Source organism: Falco punctatus, assembly GCF_963210335.1.
Source record: "Falco punctatus genome assembly, chromosome: 3".
Taxonomy (NCBI): Eukaryota; Metazoa; Chordata; class Aves; order Falconiformes; family Falconidae; genus Falco; species Falco punctatus.
Window position 1 is genome coordinate 23318137 of NC_137582.1, and position 21805 is coordinate 23339941.

Below are 21805 nucleotides of genomic sequence, written 5' to 3' on the forward strand. Positions count from 1 at the left end.
GAAGGTTGGCCTGGGGCTACTGCTCAGGGACTGTCTGGACATCAGTTTGTGGTGAACAGTTATTTTCATTTGCACCTCTTGTCTTTCCTGGGGTTTATTTATCTCTCTTTGTTGTTATTATTATTGTTGTTATTAATATTATTATTGTCATCATCATTTATATTATTATTGTTGTTGTTGTTGTTGTTGTTACTACTACTGCTACTACTACTATACTGTTCTTATCTCAGCCCACAGGTTTTCTCAGTTTTCCCCTTCCAATTCCCTTCCCCCTATCCTGCTGGTGGCGGGGTGAGCGAGCTTGTGTTGTGCTTCGTTGTCAGCTGGGGTTAAACCACGACAATATATTAAACTCTAAAAACATACATCATGTCACCAATTAATTATTTTTCTTATCTCACTCATTTAAACCAACTAAGTATTAGTTATCCTAGTCTGGATTTTGGAACACTGACCCATTAGATAAAAAGTCAGTATCCCATCAGCAGTTCTTCAAGGCATAATTTTCCTTTTTTTGCAGAGTCTATGCACTTAGTTTCTTATTGTATTTGTAACATAATCACATTTATGTGCATTCCCATTGATTCCATTGAGGAATGCTGCTTAAAAATGGATGGTGCAATATGGCACTTAAATCTGCAATTACAATTATATTATATTAGATCTTAGCTGTAGGAGCTAGAAATTAGGTAATCTGAAAGTAATAGGAATTAAAAGTTTGAAGCTGTAGAAAAAAAGATATGTTAGCAAAAATATTCATTTCTTCAAAAGATGGGAGATTTGAGATTGATTCTCATAGTTATATAGTACATTCTTCCCATCTTTTTTGCTCAAGGTTTGGTTTTTTTGTTTTTTTTTTGTTTTTTTTTTTTTTTGTGGGTTCTTTCTTTTTGTTAAAATGCAAAGGCATGATGGCAAACATGAACAATAAGCATGTGGCAGAGTTTTTTAACCCTGTAATGTTTTGCTGGAGCTATAGAAAATTTTACTTTATAGCAGCAGTTAGGTGTAGATTACAGGGATCTGTGGTTCTGTTATGTGATTTTGCCTCTCTGCAGTGATCTTCTTTTACAACTAGTGTATGCTGGAATTTGAGAAAAGGTGTCACTGCTGATGGTAATGCATTTTATATTGTGTTGTCTATTTACTTATGCATTGCAACGAAGAGGTAGAATTTAGTTCTTTAAAAAAGGTGCATGAATACTAATGATCAAGATGGGTAATCTTCCAGATAAAAAAGCTTACCAATTTAAGATACAGAGTGGGTCATACTTTGTTGTTGTCAAGGGCTGCAGGAGTGCTATTTTTCAAGACAAGATACCATTACAGTAAATTCAGCACACACAGAAAAGGAACTTTTTGCCATTAATGCTTAATAATGTTTCAAGGAAGCAGTGAGCAATGCATCAACACACTGATTCTTATCACATTCTTATCACAATCAAGTCCCTTTCTCTGCTATTAGTGTTCCATTGCTGATCCTGAAAAGCAGGACAAGGACAGCATACTGAGCAGTATTTTTATATGTCAGAGAATAAACTAAAACAGAAACAAATGCAGAAAGTCATACAGTATTTTAGAGTCTAAGCAAACATTATTAAAAAAATAACGGAATACTATTGGAGAATTACATTAGAAAATATCATTTGCCTTTTGAAATTTTTGTTGTTATTTGGTTTGTTGATTTGTATTGTTCTGCAGGATTTTTTTATTCCTAGGGAAATGGTGTTCAGCATTTGTTGCTTTTTTTATGTTAAATAACACAGTTTACATTTGTAGGTGTTACGGGTCTGTTAGAATTTTAACTGTAGGTAGACCTTCAAATGCATAGCATAATGAATAGACTTTCTGATTTTCACAGCCTTTAGATTTAAAATTTTGATGTTATTAGGAAATGAAATAAATCACTGCACTGTAAAACCATTGCAGAGGCAATGAGCTCTACATAGCTGAAGTAAACATAAGTGAAAGTCAATGGGTAGCATTGTCATGGTAGAATTATTATATCCAACCAATCAATGCAACGCTAGATATTTTCCAGAGGCAATAATATGTTTTATTTTTGTATCAAATTAATATTTTAAATTCACTGTAGCTATGGTTTCATGTCCTTAGATCCATCTTTAATTTCTGAACAGTAATGTTTAGTGATGGTCAGGGTAGAATCTTATCTTCCTGAAACATTTGACATTTTAAAGTAAATATTTCCCAAAAGGTAAGGAAGGAAATATAGTAAGTGAATTCTATCGGTTTACTAAAATATCAACTAAACCTCTTCCTCTCTGATGATACATTCAGAAAGGTCTTGGAGAGGACAGTTTTGCTGCTATAAAAACTAAATGGCTTGCCACCTAATGATTTACTAAGTTAAACGTTTTCTCAGATTGCAGAGGTCACCTGTGTACTCACATCTTGATTCAACTTTTCTTTAAACTGTTTGCTTTTGAGACCCAGGAATGTGAATTCTTGCAAGGATAAAAAGTCTTTATAGCAGCAGTTGGAAAATTATGGGAGAGACCATAAGGGAGAAGGTAAACTCAGAAAAGGCAGTGTGAAAAATCCAGAATGAGGACACTGAGTGAAAGAAATTACTACGAAATACTCAATGCAAGTATTTTGTTGTTGCTGCAAATTAAATTTTACATATGTCAGAGTGACAAATAGTTCATCTCTAAATCAAATCTGTACTGAGCATGTTGTAACATAGGCTGCAGGCAACTCTGCTGAGACTTTGCACCTAAGGCAGCCCTGCTGGAAATCCTGCTTCCAGCCTTGTACTGTGTCTTTTGTCTTTTTATGAGACCAGGTACAGGGCCACTACATAACAAGTGCAGATGTATGTTGCTTTCATGAGATTCAATGTGTGGGAAAAACATTTAGATGTTTCAGACAATTGTCCTATAAACATTTCAATTAATATCACTTATAAAAATTAAATGGCATTATCTTCATCTTATAGAGACATTGAAGTTGTTTTAATCAAACTTTAATACTAAGAACTCAGATTTTTCAATATGCTGTATGGCATTTTAAATTCTTTTTTTAATTTGCAAACATTTCTGGATTTAATCACTTTTAGAAATCTATGTGCATTTGTCAATGACATTATTTTGTGTAATTTTTTTCATACAAGCTGTGATAAAACTTCCTTTCAAATATTTTGAAATATTTTGCCTAGATGTATATATAGTTATAGAATAATTCTACCTTAAATAATCAAGAACATTTTGAAAGTGTACTAACTCTTGAATTCCTGTGTATGACTCAAACTTAGTTTTTCCGTTTTCCTAGCTTTAAAAAAATGCCATGGTGACATGACTTTGAAAATACAGTTTGTTGCCAACATTATACAGCATTACAACATCAACACAACATCGACAGTGTTAGGTATTTAGTAGAGATATAACTCAAAAGTCACTGCTGATTTTAGATACACAATTACTAATATCAGTAATTTGTAATGTAAGACATTACACTGGAGTGAATAAAAACTTGTAAATTTTGCAGTAAATTTGATTTTCAATTGTTTGAGAAATTATGCCTGAGAAGTTTAATTTGTGGGAAAATGTACATTTATTTAAAAGAAGCTATCGTTGTTCTGTTTTAAGCATACTAGTAGTTTCAGAAAATCACAAATAACTTGCTTTACATAACTTGTTGGATTAAAAAAGAACAGTGTTATAAAGAATCTGGACTTTATAAATAATGGTCCACTATATGTCAAGTACTAAATATATAGCTATGAACTTAAAATTAAGTATTGATATTTGATGCTATTACTTCAAGTTTTATTAAAAATTAAAGGTGAAATTCTGTTCCTTTTGTTGTCATTGGCATTGACTTCAGTGGAATTATAATTTTACCCTGAATTTACATATTATTGTATATATGCTAATTAGGGAAGTATAATAATGATATGAGTGCTGGATTGGGACAGTATTATTGGTCTTTGTTGCAGTAACTAATTTATTCAACTCACAAACAGTAAAGAAGGAAATGGGGTTAGGGAGAAGAAATAAGCATTTTGGCAATCTTATTTCTCTAGCTTTGGTGCTTCTGTTGCATGTATTCTTCCATATTCTCTCCTGTTTCATCCAAAATCTGGAATAAAAAATTTTGAGTACTCACAAGCCGGTATGCAGATAAGTTTTCATAAAAAATATTTACCACATTCAGCTAGTAAAGAGTTTCTAGTTTATGTTTTTCAAATAAGCGAAGTAAATCCCTGGATATGAGGCTCAGCCAAGACTATTACCTTTTGGCAAATCTCTAATGTATGTGCCACATCTACGACATACATACATACATGCACAAGCAAAAGTCAAGATCCTTCTGTTGACCTATTATTTCAAATACCATGACTTTTGTGCTAGCACATGAAATCATTTACAAATTGTATATGCAGAATGGAGCAATAGGTTCCATCTGCTTTGTTTCAGGTACACAGTCTGTCAGACTTTGCACCTACACCATACTGAGAGGAAACCGTGTTAATTCAGATTACAGAAATTTGTGCTCAAAGCGATGGGGTTCTAAATTGCTAGCATTAAAAGATGTGTCCTTTTCATGGTATACTCTACCATACACATTTTGTGTGAATTAGCTAAAAGTAGTCTTAAAAAAACATTATTTTTAGCTATGCTAACAAATAGCTTGTATTTAGTATGACAAGTAATGAGATAAAATCTGAAATATTAAGAAAACCATTTTACTTAATCTAGCTGTTTTGAGAGCATACCACAAAACCCAGATTTTTTTTGTTTAGCAAATGAAACATTGACTTGTACTCATTTTAGAAAGTCACTTAATGTCTTAACAGGAAAAAAAAAATAAGTAGATATGGTAACATTAAAATCATTAAGAACTGTTTTATAGTCCAAAGTAGTTAGAATAAATATTCTGAACAGATGCCATAATCTTCACAATAGATTAAACTACTAAGTTACAAAGTGTATATGAGAAGCAGGTAGCATACACAGGAAAAGAGTAACCACTCATGACTGTTTCATATAAATAAATGCACCTGAACATCTGACAAAGAAAAGAAGAAAAAGCAGTGTTTCTTTCTTGACAGTTTTGAGTAGTGCCAAATGTTAACTTCTATTGTTAACCTTAGAAAAATACATTGTTGTTGCAAATAGCATTGTTATTTATCTGCCATTTTGTCAAGTATTATAGCTATTAATGGTAGAATAAATATGATGTTTGTGTGATAAAGAGAAGTGTTTGCTCAAAACTTTAGATGTAGAATGTTATAAATAATTGAGATATAAATAAGTGGTACTTCATGTTCAGTCAAGGAGTCCTGACTTTCTTATTTCAGTAGTTCTATATATTATTTTGAATTATGAGTCTATTGGCATGAGTAAGAATTTAGTAGTGTGTGGAAAGGCTGCATAATCTATGCTTTTATCAGAGTATAAAGCATCATAAAAATGAATAATAGCTTTATATGCTGTGAATAATAACATACTGTGTATAAAGCACATCATTATTTTATTAAGGAGGTTGATAAATGGTAAAGAAAAACAATAATTGATCCTGAAAACTGCAGTGTACCATCAATTCTCTTTTGATATGTGAGAAAGTTGTGCATACTCAGTACTTCACAGGATATACAAATTTAATCCCGTGTAGAAGTGTAATAAAATTTACTGTAATAGCATATACCAACAAACAACAAATCAATTTAAATTGATTTTTTTCTAATATTATATTATTCAAAACCTTCACTTTCTAGCACCCTGCGGGAGCCGGTCAACAGGCTCTGAAGGCACTGTATTATCACCAAACTACCCCAAGAATTACAGTGTTGGTCACAACTGTGTTTACTCTATCACCGTTCCTAAGGAATTTGGTAAGTAGGTCTGGTTTCATTCATGGGTTTTTTTGTTGTTATTTGTTTTGATACTTTCAACAATTCTGGGTGATTTGCATGATTGCTTTCATAGTAAACATATTAATGTGAAAAGTTGCTTTAAACTGACAGTCCTGTTTATGCTTTTTATCATTTTGATAGTGCTCTATTTTATCAAAGTGCTTATATTTACCATTATCTTTTGAGATTACTGATGTTCATTTATTTTTGTCTCACTGTGACAGCCAACATGTAACTTAAAACATTGTTGTGATGCTAGCCAAATATATTAGTGATACCAGGCAAGGTTTCTCTTCAGCCAAGATCACGTGCCAAGGCTCCAGAAAGTGTAACATAGCTCCAGCTAGTCCATGTAAGCAAGGAAAGCAAAGTTTGCTTTTGGTAAAAACATTGCTTCTGGTAACACTGCTCTCATAATCCTTGGCTTCTGTGCATCATGAGGCAAAGGCATAGTTGTTCTGGGGAATGAAATTAGAGCAGCATGCACCTGTCTGGTTTTTGTAGATTCCCAGATCCTCCATCAAAACTTTATTCCTGTCTTAACATTTTTTCTGATGACTAGATGAATCTTTTAAAGATGCCTTCTGTCCCACACAAAGACAGGATCTTTACAGCACTGTTCTATCTCTCTGGGTTTATGAATTATTTTATCTCACTTTATTTTTAAACAATGCCTATGATGACAGCTGACAGTTTGTGGTTCGCTTTGACTCCTTAGTAAGCAGTATGCCACATACTAAATATAATTTATTCTTTAAATACCCTTGCTGCAGATTTATGCTCAGATAAGTAGAACTTTACTCTGACCCACTGCTCACATCTCAGTTTGTCAGATAACAGGTGCCTGGGAATGGGTATGGGTATTTATTAACCTCCCTTCATGTTGATTCTGCAAACATTTTATCCAAATTAAACACAATGCTTGAACTGCTGTGTATCCATCTGCCACGCTTATGATGACTGAACTCCCTTAATAGCCAATTAATTTGTTCTTATGTATAACATAGAGGTGCATAGGCTACTATAAAATAAATAGGTTTTTACAGGTATTGTCTCCTAAGCCATGGAAATCTCTGCTTTAGAACATTAAAAAAAATTAAATGCATTTGCATAATTCTTGATTTAATTCTAGCAGTTACAAGCATATGCTTTTGTCCTAGCTTATTTATTTTAGGTAAACTGGAAAGATTATGTACTCCCATTTCCATCAAATCTGATACTTGTTAGTTTATGACACAGATATCAACATGTACATTTGGGATTTACACAGTAAGGGATTTAAAATGTTAATGTGCTATACTTCATATATTTGACAGTCTGGATGGAAATGTAATTTTGTGATTTCTGGAAAGAAAGACAGAATCCCCAAACAAGACTTGGAAATGGAGAAAAATCCCACTGTTTTGCATAGTTACTTGGAATGATTTGACAGATACTAGTTTTCTTTATGCATTAAACATGTTAAGAACGATATTAAGGAATTCTGTTTGACCCTTTCACAGTGCCTATACAAAAAAAACCCAAACAAACCACAAACCAAACCTCATATGAAGAAAAATAAACATGGTTTAGATATAATAACCCTGCCATACAAGGATTCAGTGATGTATTGGGGTTGTGATTACGGTAGAGTATGTCATATCCCTCAAGCTCTTTGGCTGTTATACCTCAGGATAGACCTTTACTCTTTTTCTTGTGTTTTAACAGCATATTTTGACAATTATGCCAGGTATCTGTAGAATGTATTATGGAAGTATTTAATTCACTTTTATGAATATAGAAAACATGAAGACTTGTGTGTTGAAAGAGAGAGGTAAAATAATACCTGGCAGTAGCCATTCAAAAACAAGGATGACATATAGAATAGCTTAAAACAAGTATTTCCATTTTACCTGCCTTTTTTCAATGATACTCCTACAGTAATAGGGAGCAGAATTCATTGGACGAAAAGCTCAAATTTTGAAATAGGAATCTTTGTTTGAATTACACAGTTGTGTATTTTTTGAAGTTATTATTATGGTTATTTTTCTGAGCTGTGCTCTTTCTCTAATCTATTGTAACTAAAATTATTACTGTAACAAACATTAAGAAAATCAAAGTGATTATGACAATTGATTTTACCTAAGTTTTCTACACTCAAAATAATGATTTGTCTCAGTCTAAAATCTTAAACATTTGTGTAATGGATGTGTTTTACCTGATAGCTTACATTTCTATCTCATCACACTATGTTCAAGTACGGTGCAGAGATGAATAACCCTAAGTTTTTAATGCTAAGCTCTTTAAGATAAGTTTTAGGAAATTATTACCTGTAACGCTATTTTGCATCTGGATAGAAGACATTAAGGAAAGAGTCTTCACTTGCAGTGCTTGATAGAATTATGTAGGGATCACTCACTGATAAGATGGTCCTCAAAAAGTGCTGGCCTTTGTGGATAAAGACACCAGATTTTTCATGAATTCACTTGCTAATGCTCATCATGACAGGTAGATTTCTCAGATTATTCACAACAACAAGGAATCAAAACAAGTTTTTAGAGAACAAAGGAGTACTCCAGCAAAGCTGCTGACATAAGATAATTTAAAGTAATTTTCCTACAGAAAATAGAAAAAACCTCCTCTTCCATAATCCTCCATATGGCTACAACTTTCAGTGTGAAATACATTATAAATATTTGCTGAATGGAACCACTTCAGGACCTATTTTGGCATCCAATACAGTACATGAGATCTTATAATAGAGCACAGTTTAAAAAAAAGCTAAAACAAGGTCAGTATAGAAAAATACACAAACAATGGGATAGCACGTTCAGTGTTTAGAAGGGAACTCATTGGCCTGGATTAGTTTTTGATGGAGTGAAAATAAACGCTATTTCACATGCAGTTTTTCAGGTTCTGAAGCCCAAAAGTCTGTTGAAAAGTCATTGTAGTGTGGACTTTTTTTCAGTTTCATTATTCTGTCATGCAGAATCACAGTTGCAATATTTCATACCATGACAGCTTTAAGCTACAAGATAAATGATTCACAAAAGCACACAGTATGCCACAGGCAAAATCTTTTGTAAACATGGAAGACTCATCTTCTTTGACACTCTCCCACTGATATTTTAAAATGGTGTCATGATTGTTAATTGTTCAACACTGAAATCCAGCACTGCTTACAATTAAAATGCAGATGTTTAAATTTTTATTTTGTTTTCCTGATGCACATGAATTACTTTGTGTGCTCTGCTCTGCATAAGTGTCATCTATACTTCTATTTAAATTCATATTTTTAGCACTGAAATAAATTTTGTATCAACTTGCCTCAGCAAATGGCTTTTCTTTCTGTTAAAGCAAAAAGATACGTTAAACATACATAGTAAAGTATATGTGTGGTTTACGAGCTATGCTATCAGAAAATTAATTATAGATTCTGTGGCCATCAAAAAATATGAAATTTAAATCAGAGCTTTTTTTTTTTTCTTTACAAAGAAGCTAAAAACATGCATATAATTGGGAAATGGCTAGTTTCCATGGAGACTGTACATTCGCTTTACATTTACAAGATATAATATTAAGAAAATGACAAACATTTTACTGTTAAGCATATATTTTGCAATAGATTTCATAGAATTTTTGCAACGAGGGTAGATCCAATTTGCGTACTATAAACAGGGAAGTTATCCACTATTCTCAATTCTCTTCAATAACTGCCTTGTATTCACAGACACCCTTCTATCGTACAGTTATATCATTTTTAGCTTTTCCTTGTGTCTTTACTTGAATTTCTGTGTTATGAGATAGCCCTGAATTACGGTAAATAAGCAACAGAGACAAGAAACAAATAGGGCCAAACAGCAGGGGTTTGGACTTTTATTATAATTATTATTACTACTACTACTACTTATTATTATTATAATTGTCATTATTATCATTATTTTATTTCATTTATTTATTTTATTTTTATTAAAATCCTTGAAAGAGTAACTTTTTTGAAAATACTGGAACATACACAAACAACTTTTACTTTGCCAGTAAAGACACACATTGAGCAAACAATGTTGTCAACACGTGTTTTCTGTTAGACAGCTCACTGAATCTAAAACTGTTAGACAGCTTAAAAGCTGTGTCACACTGGAATTATTTCAGTACTGTTCGATTTGATTTCAAACTGAGTATACATTTGGAAAGAAAAAAAGTTAGGCAAGGACAGATCGTAAGTAGTAGAATGTCCTAAATGACAACCTCACATCAATAAGGAATATGAACTAAATGGTATTTATGATAATACTGAGGTCTGTTAAAGTAAGACATTTGCTTTTAATAATTTGTGTCATTTGTCACTGCTGTGTACATCTTACTTTCATTTAAGGAATGTGGCAGACATGTGGACTGACATTTTTTGAATGTGAAGGATTTTACTCTTCATCTTAAATTACAATGGATGGAAATGTCTAGTGAATAGCTAGCTTCAACAGTTTTAACCATGAACTAAGCAACTTTGAATTAAGCAGTACTTGGCTGAATGGGAGGTAAAGATGATAGAGGATGATATGAAATATCAGAATGCTACCATAGACAGGAATCTTACTCTGTTTTATTCCCTCTTTCCATACAAGCAGCCACTTCAAAGTCAGTGGGACTGCATTGTCCAAGCAATGATTACTTGTCAGCAAAGTCTTTGTGAAACCACAAAGATGCTCCAAATGCTTGTACGCACAACTGTATAAAGGCTGGAGACACTAATTTCAGCAGAAAAGGGCAATGATCCGGCTTGTACCATGTATTTTATAAAAAGCAAGTCACCCCACCTTTCCTTCCCAAAAAGAGAATGGCTTCAAAACCATGACTTCCAAGAAAAGTGACCGTTATTTCATTGTACATTTTAATTTTTTTTCTCCCCCAGGTAATCATAAAACTATATTTTTTAAGACAAAATCTTCTACATTTTCCATATGTGCTTACAAGAATTGGTATAGACAGAAAAGATTACTATCTCACAGGATACTTCGTATAAAAACTAAAAATATTTCAAAATGATGAATCACTTTATCCAGAAATTTATTGAAATTTAGTTGAGCATGACAACTAGTTAGATTAAGAGTATGGTACTTCAGTTTTCTGATTTATTTTCTCAGTTTTCTGAAGTATAGCGTGAACATCATGCAATACGGAGGATGTACATACAAATATTTATTACTAAAAATAGGAAGAAGTATTTGCTGTATGAGTAAAAAAAAAATATGATAGAAAGTTCATGACCTTTTTCCTTTTTTCTTGGCATTGTTTCAATTCTGTTGCCCTGTTGTCAGTTCTCTTGTTAACACTGTTCTGTTAATGGAAGTTTTTCAAAGAATCTTGTACTAGCATCCAAAAACATTAGAATGACGTTCACCAAATTCTTAAAACTAAGCTTCAAGAGCTCAGCATTAAAAAGTGTATGGAAGTCCTTTTCTGCTGTCTTCTCCAGTCAGATAACTTAGCTTCATTCAAAAGTACATTAAAAGCAGTGTTAGCTGTGATAAAATTTAGAAACTGGCCAGAACAGAGATGTCATTGTGCAAAGGGTATCAAGCAGACACAGAAGCGGTTTTCGTCCCAGAGATGATAAGCCTGATTAAGGTAATATGCAGTCAGACATACAATAGGCGAAGTATTCTTAAGTATTCATTCTTTTTTTATTATTATTTATTTTTATGCTCTATTATCAGTATTGAAAGGAAACATTTGCAACATTGGTGTGAATGCTGCTTTACGTTAATTTAGTTCATTGCTAGAATATTGTTTTGATTTGAAAATTCTCTGAATGGACTTAACTGTGACAGATATATCTTTTCATTTGACTCTTGTCAAGCTAATTTTGAGAGTTAATGAAGAACACTGAAGGGAGATAAGAATGGAGTCATTTTGCCTAGAGCCAGAAGAATATGTAGGTTGTGTGCATTGTGCTAGAAACAAATAATACACCCTCCCACCACAATGGAAATTGAATAATCTCAATGTTCATTTAATGTGCATTAAATGACTGAATATTAATTTATTTTCCACTATTATTTTGTTTAAATATTAAAAAAAAAAAAAAAAACAAAACTGATTGTTTGAAATGTACAGTGTATTTTTAAGGCATGGTTCATTTCTTCCTCAAAGAAGATTATATAGCTATATAACAAATACAATAAAAATGCATAGAATCTGGCTCATTTATGTGCATTTTAGCAGGAAAAGAATGTATATGTGGTGAGCCACAAACATAAGAAAACTTAAAAGTCTATCTTCCACATAATAAATGGACAATAAAAGCCTAATGGGGAAAAAAGTCTTCTTAAGTGTAAGATCTGGATCTTTGGAGTCAGATGCCATGACATGATTTGTGCTTTAATCTATATAATCCAAGTGAGGATGCTCTAAATCTGTGAATGTATCTTGTTTTGAAGAGCTTCCCTCAAACATCGTGGATTTATGTACATATATGTTTTAGGTTTGCATGCAAAGCAAATAGGTGTGTATCCATGTAATTTAACTCTTTGGTGGAATATGTTTCATCTTATTTAATTAGGTACCTAATTATGGAAGTTATATATCTAGTGTAAGCCATTCACATGCTTGCTCTAATCAACAAAGAGAGATATATATTCCCATGCCATGATTCATTCCATCTAAAACATCTATCTTCAGTTTTTGAAGGAGATAAATTCTTTTTAATATAAAAGAAACAGTACAGCCTCATTTTGTCATATTTGTTCTGGCAATACTGTTGGTTAAATGAATTACAGAACATTACTGCTGGTGTAATCTGTAGCCATCCGGTAGTTACATTGCTTACACATAGCTTCATGATTTCATCTTGTGAGTATATGGTAAGGCAGGCAATTTCAGATGCATTTTAGTCAGCAGCCATTTAGGGGCTTGAGCTTTGATGATTCAAATTTAAGCTTTACTTAGTGATTCTTAATATTCAAATCTTCTAAATGTAACACCAGAGGCAAAAAAAAAAAAAAAAAAAAAAAAAAAAAAATCTGTGTCTTATTATTAAGCATATATTAGATTATAGCATTCCTGCTTGGTTAAATGTTGTTAGATCACATACTCAAGAAGAATTTCAGGTGTTGAACTGCATTATGTTAGTTATTCTACAGGAACAGGAAGCCATGGCCTATAGTTTGTCTACACAATTAATCCATATGGCTTTATGTTGTCATCTGGAAAACAAAAATTAAAGGCAGGATTAGTTATATGGTGGAAATACTTTTTGTTGTGTTTTTTATTTGCCTTGTTGGGTTTTTTTGATTTTCTTAGCCACTATTCAGTATTTTCTCCTCCAGAATATATAATGAATGCACTTTAAAGTGCTACTTAAATTTTAAGTATTTTCAGAGTTTGGTATAAAATGAATTGCAATGCAAGAATTTGTTACATATGCAAACTAGGAAATTATTTTGCCATTGATGGAAAAATTTCTTTCTTTGAAGAATATATTGCAAGGTTTAACACGATTGTGCCAAATATTTTCATTTTTCATTATATTTCAAACAGAGAGCAATAATACTAACCTCTTATTTCAAATATATTGATGATACCTAGTAGATAGTGCAAGTATTTTTTATCATACTGTTAAGTACACATTAATTACTGTGCTGCCTGCTCTCCATGAAATAGTTGGACACTGCAGTGTGACATTTTGGGGAAAGAGAGATGAGCATTAGTTGTACAGCTATTAACTTCTGGTTTGCTTTTCTAATTAAAGGCAAAGTTTCTGTCTTTCAAGTGCTGACTTTTTTTAAAGAAGTACCAGAAGGTCATTTCACATCACTTTCCACTTATCTATGAATCTCCTAGGTTTATGATAGGAAGGACTGGCAGGTTCTATATACACAAACTCACAGCTGGGGAGTGTTTCATTCATTGGTTCAGTGCTTAACATCCTTGCCAAGTGAGCAGATGCCAAAAAAAAAAAAGTCACCATAGGGTGACTTTTAAAGGAGATCAAACTATTCAATATATTTTTGAAATAACATTTGAAGAGATTTACTATTTTAGTTGCTTAATATGATTTGAAGTCACATTTTCAATGCTGCTTTTAGATTTTTTTTCAATAAAAATGATTAGTTTTGGCTCAAATATTAATGGTGGGTTTGAATATAATAATGACCAATTTAATACAGACCACTAAACAGCTTAAGCTATTGAGTTTGACTATAAAGATATGGCAACAGTTTAGCTGTCTTTGTTATTAGGCTATTAAAAAGTGGAATGATGATAAGACCACATCTGTGGTCTTCGAAGAAATTCATGACTTCACAATAAGCAAAATAATTTCACTGTAATGCCAATGAATTGATGAAAGGTTTCAAAAAATATTTCTTCTTTTTTTCTGAGCAGTGTGACTGCAGCTGCTCCAAATATTTAATTATCAAACCTTGTTCAGAGAAAAAGCTGTTATTAAAATAGCTGAAATTAGTCTGAGTTCCTGATTCCAAATGACAGAGGACAGACTACATTACATTTGTCACTTACATGCTTTCCAATACATATTACTATTCTGAGGAGGAGACTGGGTGGTGGCAGATTTTCTAAACAATTCTGCTTTTTTGTTCAGTTCTCTTCTTAGTGATAAGGATTAAAGTACTTTAGCAGCACAATACCAAAAGCTTGCATCACCATTGATTAGATCCTTTCAACATCAAGTTATATTAATAATGAAGGTGTCATTTTTATTCTTGATCTTGTATGAGTGAAAAAAATGCTTTCTCACTCTCCAAGCCTGGCCAGCATGGGGTTGATTAGGTGGTGCAAAATTACTTTCTTCTGAGCAGCAGACTTCTGAGATTCAGGAGCATCCTGCTCTCCTGCCAACAAACATCTGCAGTAGCTGGGAGCCTTCTTCATTCCTCCTGTTGGAACAAGGCCACAGTCTACCTCAGAATTCACCTGCTTGCATATGAAGCCAAGAAGAGAGCAGGTAAGCTCTCTCTGGAGAATCTGAGTCTTCAAGGATTAATTAGGTTGTGGAAAGTTATAGTTCTGCTCTTCATTCCTAGGAATTAAAGATTTAAAAAAAAAAAAAAAAAGAGTAAAGTGGTTACATCAATTTTTCATGATGGATAAAAGAGCTCTTACAGCTTGTGATTCTTCTAGAAACATTAATTTTGAAAATATTACTCCATAAAATCCCAGATAACTGAAAAGGCTAAAGGTGCTTCTGTTTAGAACAAAACATAGTTTATCTGATAGGATACACTTCTCAGATAATAGAAATGAATGAGATTTGAATTTCCCTCCGGCCAAAGAATGTTTAAAACTCTATTCACCTACTCATCCAGTTAAAAAAAATTGTATCATACCAGCCCCACTTCATCTAAGCAAATGGTGTTTACTAGGGTATTGGTAGATTTGGACTTACAACTCAGATATTAAATTCTGGAAATAACTACTCCTGGCTTCATAAAAAGAATGAATAATTGTCATTACTTAACTGTTCATAAATATCATTAGCTGAATCACCTGAAACATTTTGAAGTTAAATCTATTTTCAGTAATCGGTAGATAAAGGCAATTGGACCATGCCTTCCTTTATGTCCCCTCCACCCCTTCCCCAATTTTTCCAACCTTTGTAGCTGCAAAAGTCAATAGGAAAGTCATCCTAACAGAACAAGAACAACTGAGGAATCTCCAAATGCCTACTAGCTGATATAGAAATTTCAGTGGTTAGCAGTAAGAGACACAGAAGCCTGGCCAGGGAATCCATGAGGGATCATTGTGACCATTGCCAAGTTTTCATCTTGAAGTATTCTGCTATATTTCAGGGAAGGAGTTCATTAGGAACAGGCTAGGATCAAGGAACTGCGAAAATCCTTTTACAAAAGTCTTCTCCTTATAAAGCTTTTCAGCATTAGGCCCTGCTAGTGCAGTTATAATCCTTACTTCTCACCTTTCCTATTCATTATATTTCTTTAGATATAAATCATTCCTTTCTCAAGTAAGCTTATCTGTATTGACTCAGATGTTTGTGTTCACCACCATGCACACAGATACAATCTTCAAATATTCAGGATTTCTCTCAGCAATTTCCCTGTAATTACCTTTGTTTAGAAAACAAATAAAAAAGGGTTTGCATTCCTCACTAAACTTTGCTTTGTGTTTCTTCCAGTTGCAGTCCTGACAGCAGAAATTGGTGATTATTTCACACTCTTAAAAAAGAATCTCTGAACACTCTATTTTACTAAGAAAGATTGGGATTTTTTGGCTGCTTGCTGTTTGTATCTGATTATTTATTTATAGTAATTTTAAAAGAAATATTCTAGTTATACTTGGGATAGAGCTGAATTGCATGTACTCTGTTAACATCAGTAAATTTCAGGGAAATGTGATTTAATCCTCCAAGTTAAAAAACAAACAAACAACATTGGAAGCCAAGCTCTTGCACATAATGTTGTGACAAAAAAAATAAAAATAAAAATCTCTTTTTTAATAGAGTTTAGAATTTGAAATATATTTTGAGAAGTCATTGAAATACCATGAAAATATGCCTATTTGGTGAGAGGAAGTTGCTTTTAGCTACTTCTTAGAGAAGATGTCAAATTTCTGTTTTGGAGGCAGGTGTACAAAGACAGTGAAGGATGATAGTCCTATTGTTTCTGATAGGTTCCACCTGGGCTATGAAAATTAGGCAGGAGAGTGGAAGAGGACACAAGGGATAAATAGCAGAAGTGATGGGAAGAACAGGAAAAGTAGCGGATATGCTTATGTATGGACGCATGTACATATCCATGATGTTGTCAAAGGGTAAAGCCTACCCGAAAGCAGCACTCAGCTGATGAGACTTGCCCAGCTCTTAACTGACTATGTGAGTGTTGCATGCATTTACAGGAAAAAGAAAAATTTTGTATTATTCATGGGGTGACACCTACTGAACACTGACTGCTCAGATAAAAGACACCTGTAGCACATCTGTTAAGCTCTAAAAGATAAAATTATTCCAGCATGTGCAGAAAAGAAGAAAAAAACCTTACAGAAGAACCTTGTGAAAGAGTTACCCTCAGGTGGAAATGGTATGTATAGAAGTCAGGATGCAAGATTTGGGCTTCTCAGGCATTTGGTGCAAGTATTCTCTTTCCATGCATGGACGGTACCAGTCACAGCCTGACTGGAGGAGCTGGTATTTGGCCAGTGTGAGTATGAAGTTATATATATTTGTCATAGAAACGAAGTACTAGATCAGGGGACCTCAAACTACAGCCCGCGGGCCCGATACACCCCCCCAAGGTTCTCAATCCAGCCCCCAGTATTTACAGAACCCCTCCGCCCCCCCCCCCCCCCCCCCCCCTGCTGGGGGTTGCGGGGGGAAACCAAGCAGCCGTAGATGACTGCCTGCCACTTCATCCACGTGCCGGCTCCCTGTTTAAAATGTTTGAGGACCCCTGTACTAGATTATTGCTATCTACTAACTACTACATTATCCACCCTGCTTTTTAAATATATTTGGGATTATATGTCATTCAGTGGTTTGGTTCTTTTTTTCTGACTATCACATCCCAAATTCCACTCCAATAGTGTATGTATTAAATGCAATATTGGACCATTCTGCTTTTTGCTTTTCTCCAGACTATCAGCCCCAGTTCCCTCAACTGCTCCTCATAAGACCTTTTCTCTAGACTCATCACCAGCTTTGTTGGTCTTCTTTGGATGCACTCCAGCACCTCAATGTCTTTCTTATAGTGCAGGTCCAAAATTAAACAATATTTGAGTTGTGCCCTCACCAGTGCTGAGTACAGGGAAAAAAAAAATCACTTCCCTAGTCCTGCTGGCCACACTATTTCAGATATAAACCAGGATGCTGTTGGCCTCCTGGGTGCACTGCTGGCTCATATTCAGCCCGACTAATACCCCGAGGTCCTTCTCTGCCAGGCAGCTTTCCAGCCACTCTTCTCCAAGCCTGCAGCGCTGTGTGGGGTTGTTGTGACCCAAGTGCAGGACCTGCAACTCCTTGTTGAACCTCATGCAATTGGCCTTGGCCCATCAGTCCAGCATGTCCAGATCCCTCTGCCGAGCTTTCCTACCCTCAAGCAGATCAACACATCCCCCCTCCCTGAACTTGGTGTCATCTGCAGACTTGCTGAAGGTGCATTTGATCCCCTAATCCAGATCATTGATGAAGATACTGAACAGAACTGGCCCCAGTACTGAGTCCTAGGGAACATCACTTGTGACTGGCCACTGTAACTCCATTTACCACCACCACTCCTTGGGTTTGGCCTTTAAGCCAGTTCTTTACCCAGCGAAGAGTATGCCCATCCAAGCCATGAGTAGCTGGTTTGTCCAGGAGAATGCTGTGGGAAATGGTGTCAGAGACTTTAGTAAAGAATGGGCAGACAACATCCACAGCCTTTCCCTCATCCCCTAAGTAGATTGCCTTGTCATAGAAGGACCTACCATTCATAAACCTGTTGTGAGTGGCCTCATCACCTTGCTGTCCTGTATGTTCTGTGTGATGGCACTCAAGATGGTCTGCTCCATAACCTTCCCTGGTACCAAGGTCCCTGGATCCTCCTTCTGGCCCTCCCTGTAGATGGGCATCCTAGTTGCTGACCTCCATTCACAGGGACCTCCTTGGTTAGCCAGGACTGCTGATAAATAATTGAAAGTGGCTCAGTGAGTTTATATGACCCTGTTGAAATTAGGTCAGTCAGAATTAGTATGTTAAAGTGGAAGAGGAACACAAGTGCCTTGTATTACTGTGGTATGGCTTTTCTTTGTTTCTTTTTTCTTTTAGGGCAATAGTCTTGCTTTCACTTGGCATATCTCTCAAAGATAGTCTCATAGTTATGAATTTTAGAGGTCCTTTTGTATTTGGGTTTATTTATTAATCTAGGGTTTTTCTAAAATACAAATATTCTTAGCATTTCAAAAAAGTCCTAATCTGTACTTTAATACATATATTTCAATTTGCTTGTCATTTTAATGGCTGTGCCTAAAGTTTTCCATAGCATCTGTCACAACATCATGAATATCCTGCACATATGCATCACTAAAGTTGTTAGATGGTTTGGATGCTTCCTTGTGGACTTTCAGAAGCTCAGAACACTCCTTTTGTGAGCTTTTGTTTGTTGGTTGGTTTTTTTTGTTTGTTTGTTTCTTTGGGGTTTTGGTGGGTGTATTTAGTGGGGGTGGTGGCAGTGATGTACATAACTGAAAGCTTTGGTGTAACTGCAACCTAAACTTGTGTCATAATATCAGCGAGATTTTCCAGCTGATTTCTCTGATGGCTTCATTTTCTGCCATACTGTCCAAACCCAGATTTGAGAAGTCTTAGTTTATACTAAAATTTAGCATCTTATCTTGTATGCAAGAAGAATAAATTTTCTTTCCATCTCATGAAAGAAGGAGGTGTCTAAATTTAATGATTTTGATGATAGTTTAAAAGATCACACTCTGAATGGAAATATGAAGTGCATTGGAAAATACAGACCAAATGAGTCATGTGATGGTAATACTAAACCTTAAATGTGTAAATCACCTAGTTTTGTTCACAGGTGAAGCTTTTAGTATTGTAAATTTGAATAATTGGTATGTGTACTAAAATGTGTGGTAAAATCCCTGGCTGAAAGGAAAGACAAGGTATTCTAATATATTGACTGTAGATGAAGACAATTTCCACTAGTCATTCAGGATGATAAAGCAGTTTCACTCATACCACTTTGATAAATGCATAGCATCTAGAATTAATTAAAAGTAAGTAATGAATTTCTGCAATTTTATAATATTCTTACAATTAATTGTTATAACATTTATTTATTTAAATAATGTAAATATGGTAATTTCAATGAGGAAATGAAACCCTCGATAATAACATTGTCATCATGTTTAGGATGCATTCTCTATCACTTCTGTGCTGATTTACTGCTAAAAATAAAATTACAAGCTCATAGTTATGCAAGATTTGTTTTCTCTACAAACAAATAAGTTTCTCATTTAGTTCTTGAAACATTTCACATTGAAACATTCCCTGAGTTTTGAGCTCATATTTCTGTTATACTCAGGCAGACTGGCAACACATCTGGAAACTGATACGTGCTTACATCTGCTTTAGGGATCATATTGATGAAGACCTGTTTCTCCTGGTTACAGCTATTGAATGGCTAGAAAATTTTCATTTTTTCTTTCACATGTTTTCTTTGTGTACCTTTTGATAATTGATATGTAGGAGTTTTTCAATGTCCCCTTATTTTATATTCTTATTTTCCACTGAAAATTGTTTTTGTTTTGCCTACTAATCAAAATAAAAAATAATTATTCAAGTATCAATTTCATCCATACAATTCAGGAAGCTGAAGTGATAATTTGTTTTAGTTGAATTAACTGATGAATCATCTGATCTAAACAATAACGTTTACTAGTACGATAATAAAAGATAATTATTATACTCAGAAAGCTGTTTTACTTTTAATTAGTAGCTCTAAATTAGCTGAGAGGTGATTGAAAAACCAAACAGCTTTTTCAAAGTGACTTTTCAATTACATTTAGAACCCTTATTACTTAATTAATAAGATATCTTGAATTAAACCTGGTATCTTAATATTTTTCTTAATTGTGCCTCAAATAAATTAACGTTGGATTATTATTTTATTATTATTGTTGTTGTTATTATTATTATTACAGAGTTAAAATTGTTTATTCCTTCTATTATTTGTATTGCTTAAGAGGTTAGTGTCCCTGTGGTCCCTACATTACCATTATAGAGAGACTTAACTACAAATCTATTAAGGGGAGACCAACCTTCAAATTTAGGCACCTTGTTTAAACACCTCATTAGCCAATTTCATTTTCCTTTGCTATATTTTTTGTTATAAATTTTTTACATTGAAAAATCAGTTCTTGGAAAAGCTATAGGGTTGTAGAGTGCAACTAAGCTAAACTTCATCTTGTTTGTGTCTTTGGAGATAATAGTTTGCTTACTTATTAATAGTTTTGTGATTACAGTCCTAAGAACGATCAACAAAAATAATTATTCTTGATCAGTCCTCTTTAGGGATACTCTGTTATATATAGGCTACTGTTAAGATCTACAGGAAAACATCAAAAACTTGCAGGCATGTTTTATTTCTTCTTCCGTTCAGGGACTGTAGTATAAAAAGGAGCAATAAACAACATTCAGACATTTTGCTTTTACCAGTATACTCCTCTTTCTTTCATAAAAAGTTGCTTAGACAGTCAGATGCTATAAAAGTGTGATTCAGATTTGTTTTCTAAAAGCAAATAAGCAATTATATAAGAAAGCAATGAAGCAGGACTATGAAATGCTGCCGGTGCTCAAGATTAGCAAGATATTCCAAGATGCAAGACACAGTTCAGAATGCTTTTGTAGTAGCAAGGCAATGTCCTCCTATGCGGTGCTTATTCTAACTTCTGCTCATTTTTGTTCATAAAACAAACAGAAGAGGTGACCGCAGAGCATGCAATGGTCTCAGGATATTATTGTCTGTGTAGTAACTTTCTCAGCACAAAACATATATCTCTAGCTGTTAGCTAGACTTGACTGTTAGCTGTTAGCTAGCTTGACTGTACAGTCTTGATCTTTTTTCGCCCCATCCTGTTTACACACTCGCTGCAGGAGACTACCAAAAAAAAAAAAAAAAAAAGTGTCAGCTGTAGGCTATAATTACTGGTCCTGAGAGAAGCCTGCCACCTAATTGTCTTTTCTTTCTCACAGTATCCTGGCTGCTTGCACAGCATAATGGTAAAAAAAAAAAAAAAATTGTCTTTTTTGTTTTAAATAAGAGGCTGGAGAGGACAGAAGTACACTTTAACTTTGGGATCTGAAGAAAAGCTTTTTCACAAATGCAGAGATTATTAAGAAATAGAGCCGTAAAGCAGAAGTGACTATACGATGTTAAGAAGTTGTTAATATCTGGATACTAGGAAAAAAAATACTCCCCTTCTCTTCGTTAT

At 34.0% G+C, this 21805-nt stretch overlaps 1 protein-coding gene across 1 annotated transcript in view; it reads left to right on the forward strand.

Annotated features, from left to right (window-relative positions):
• Positions 1-21805, forward strand: part of CSMD3 (CUB and Sushi multiple domains 3) — a 740574-nt gene that overhangs the window by 547239 nt on the left and 171530 nt on the right. The window contains exon 31 of the mRNA XM_080381544.1: positions 5741-5857. Within this exon, the coding sequence (XP_080237670.1) occupies positions 5741-5857 (117 nt within the window). The remainder of the gene's footprint in view (positions 1-5740; positions 5858-21805) is intronic.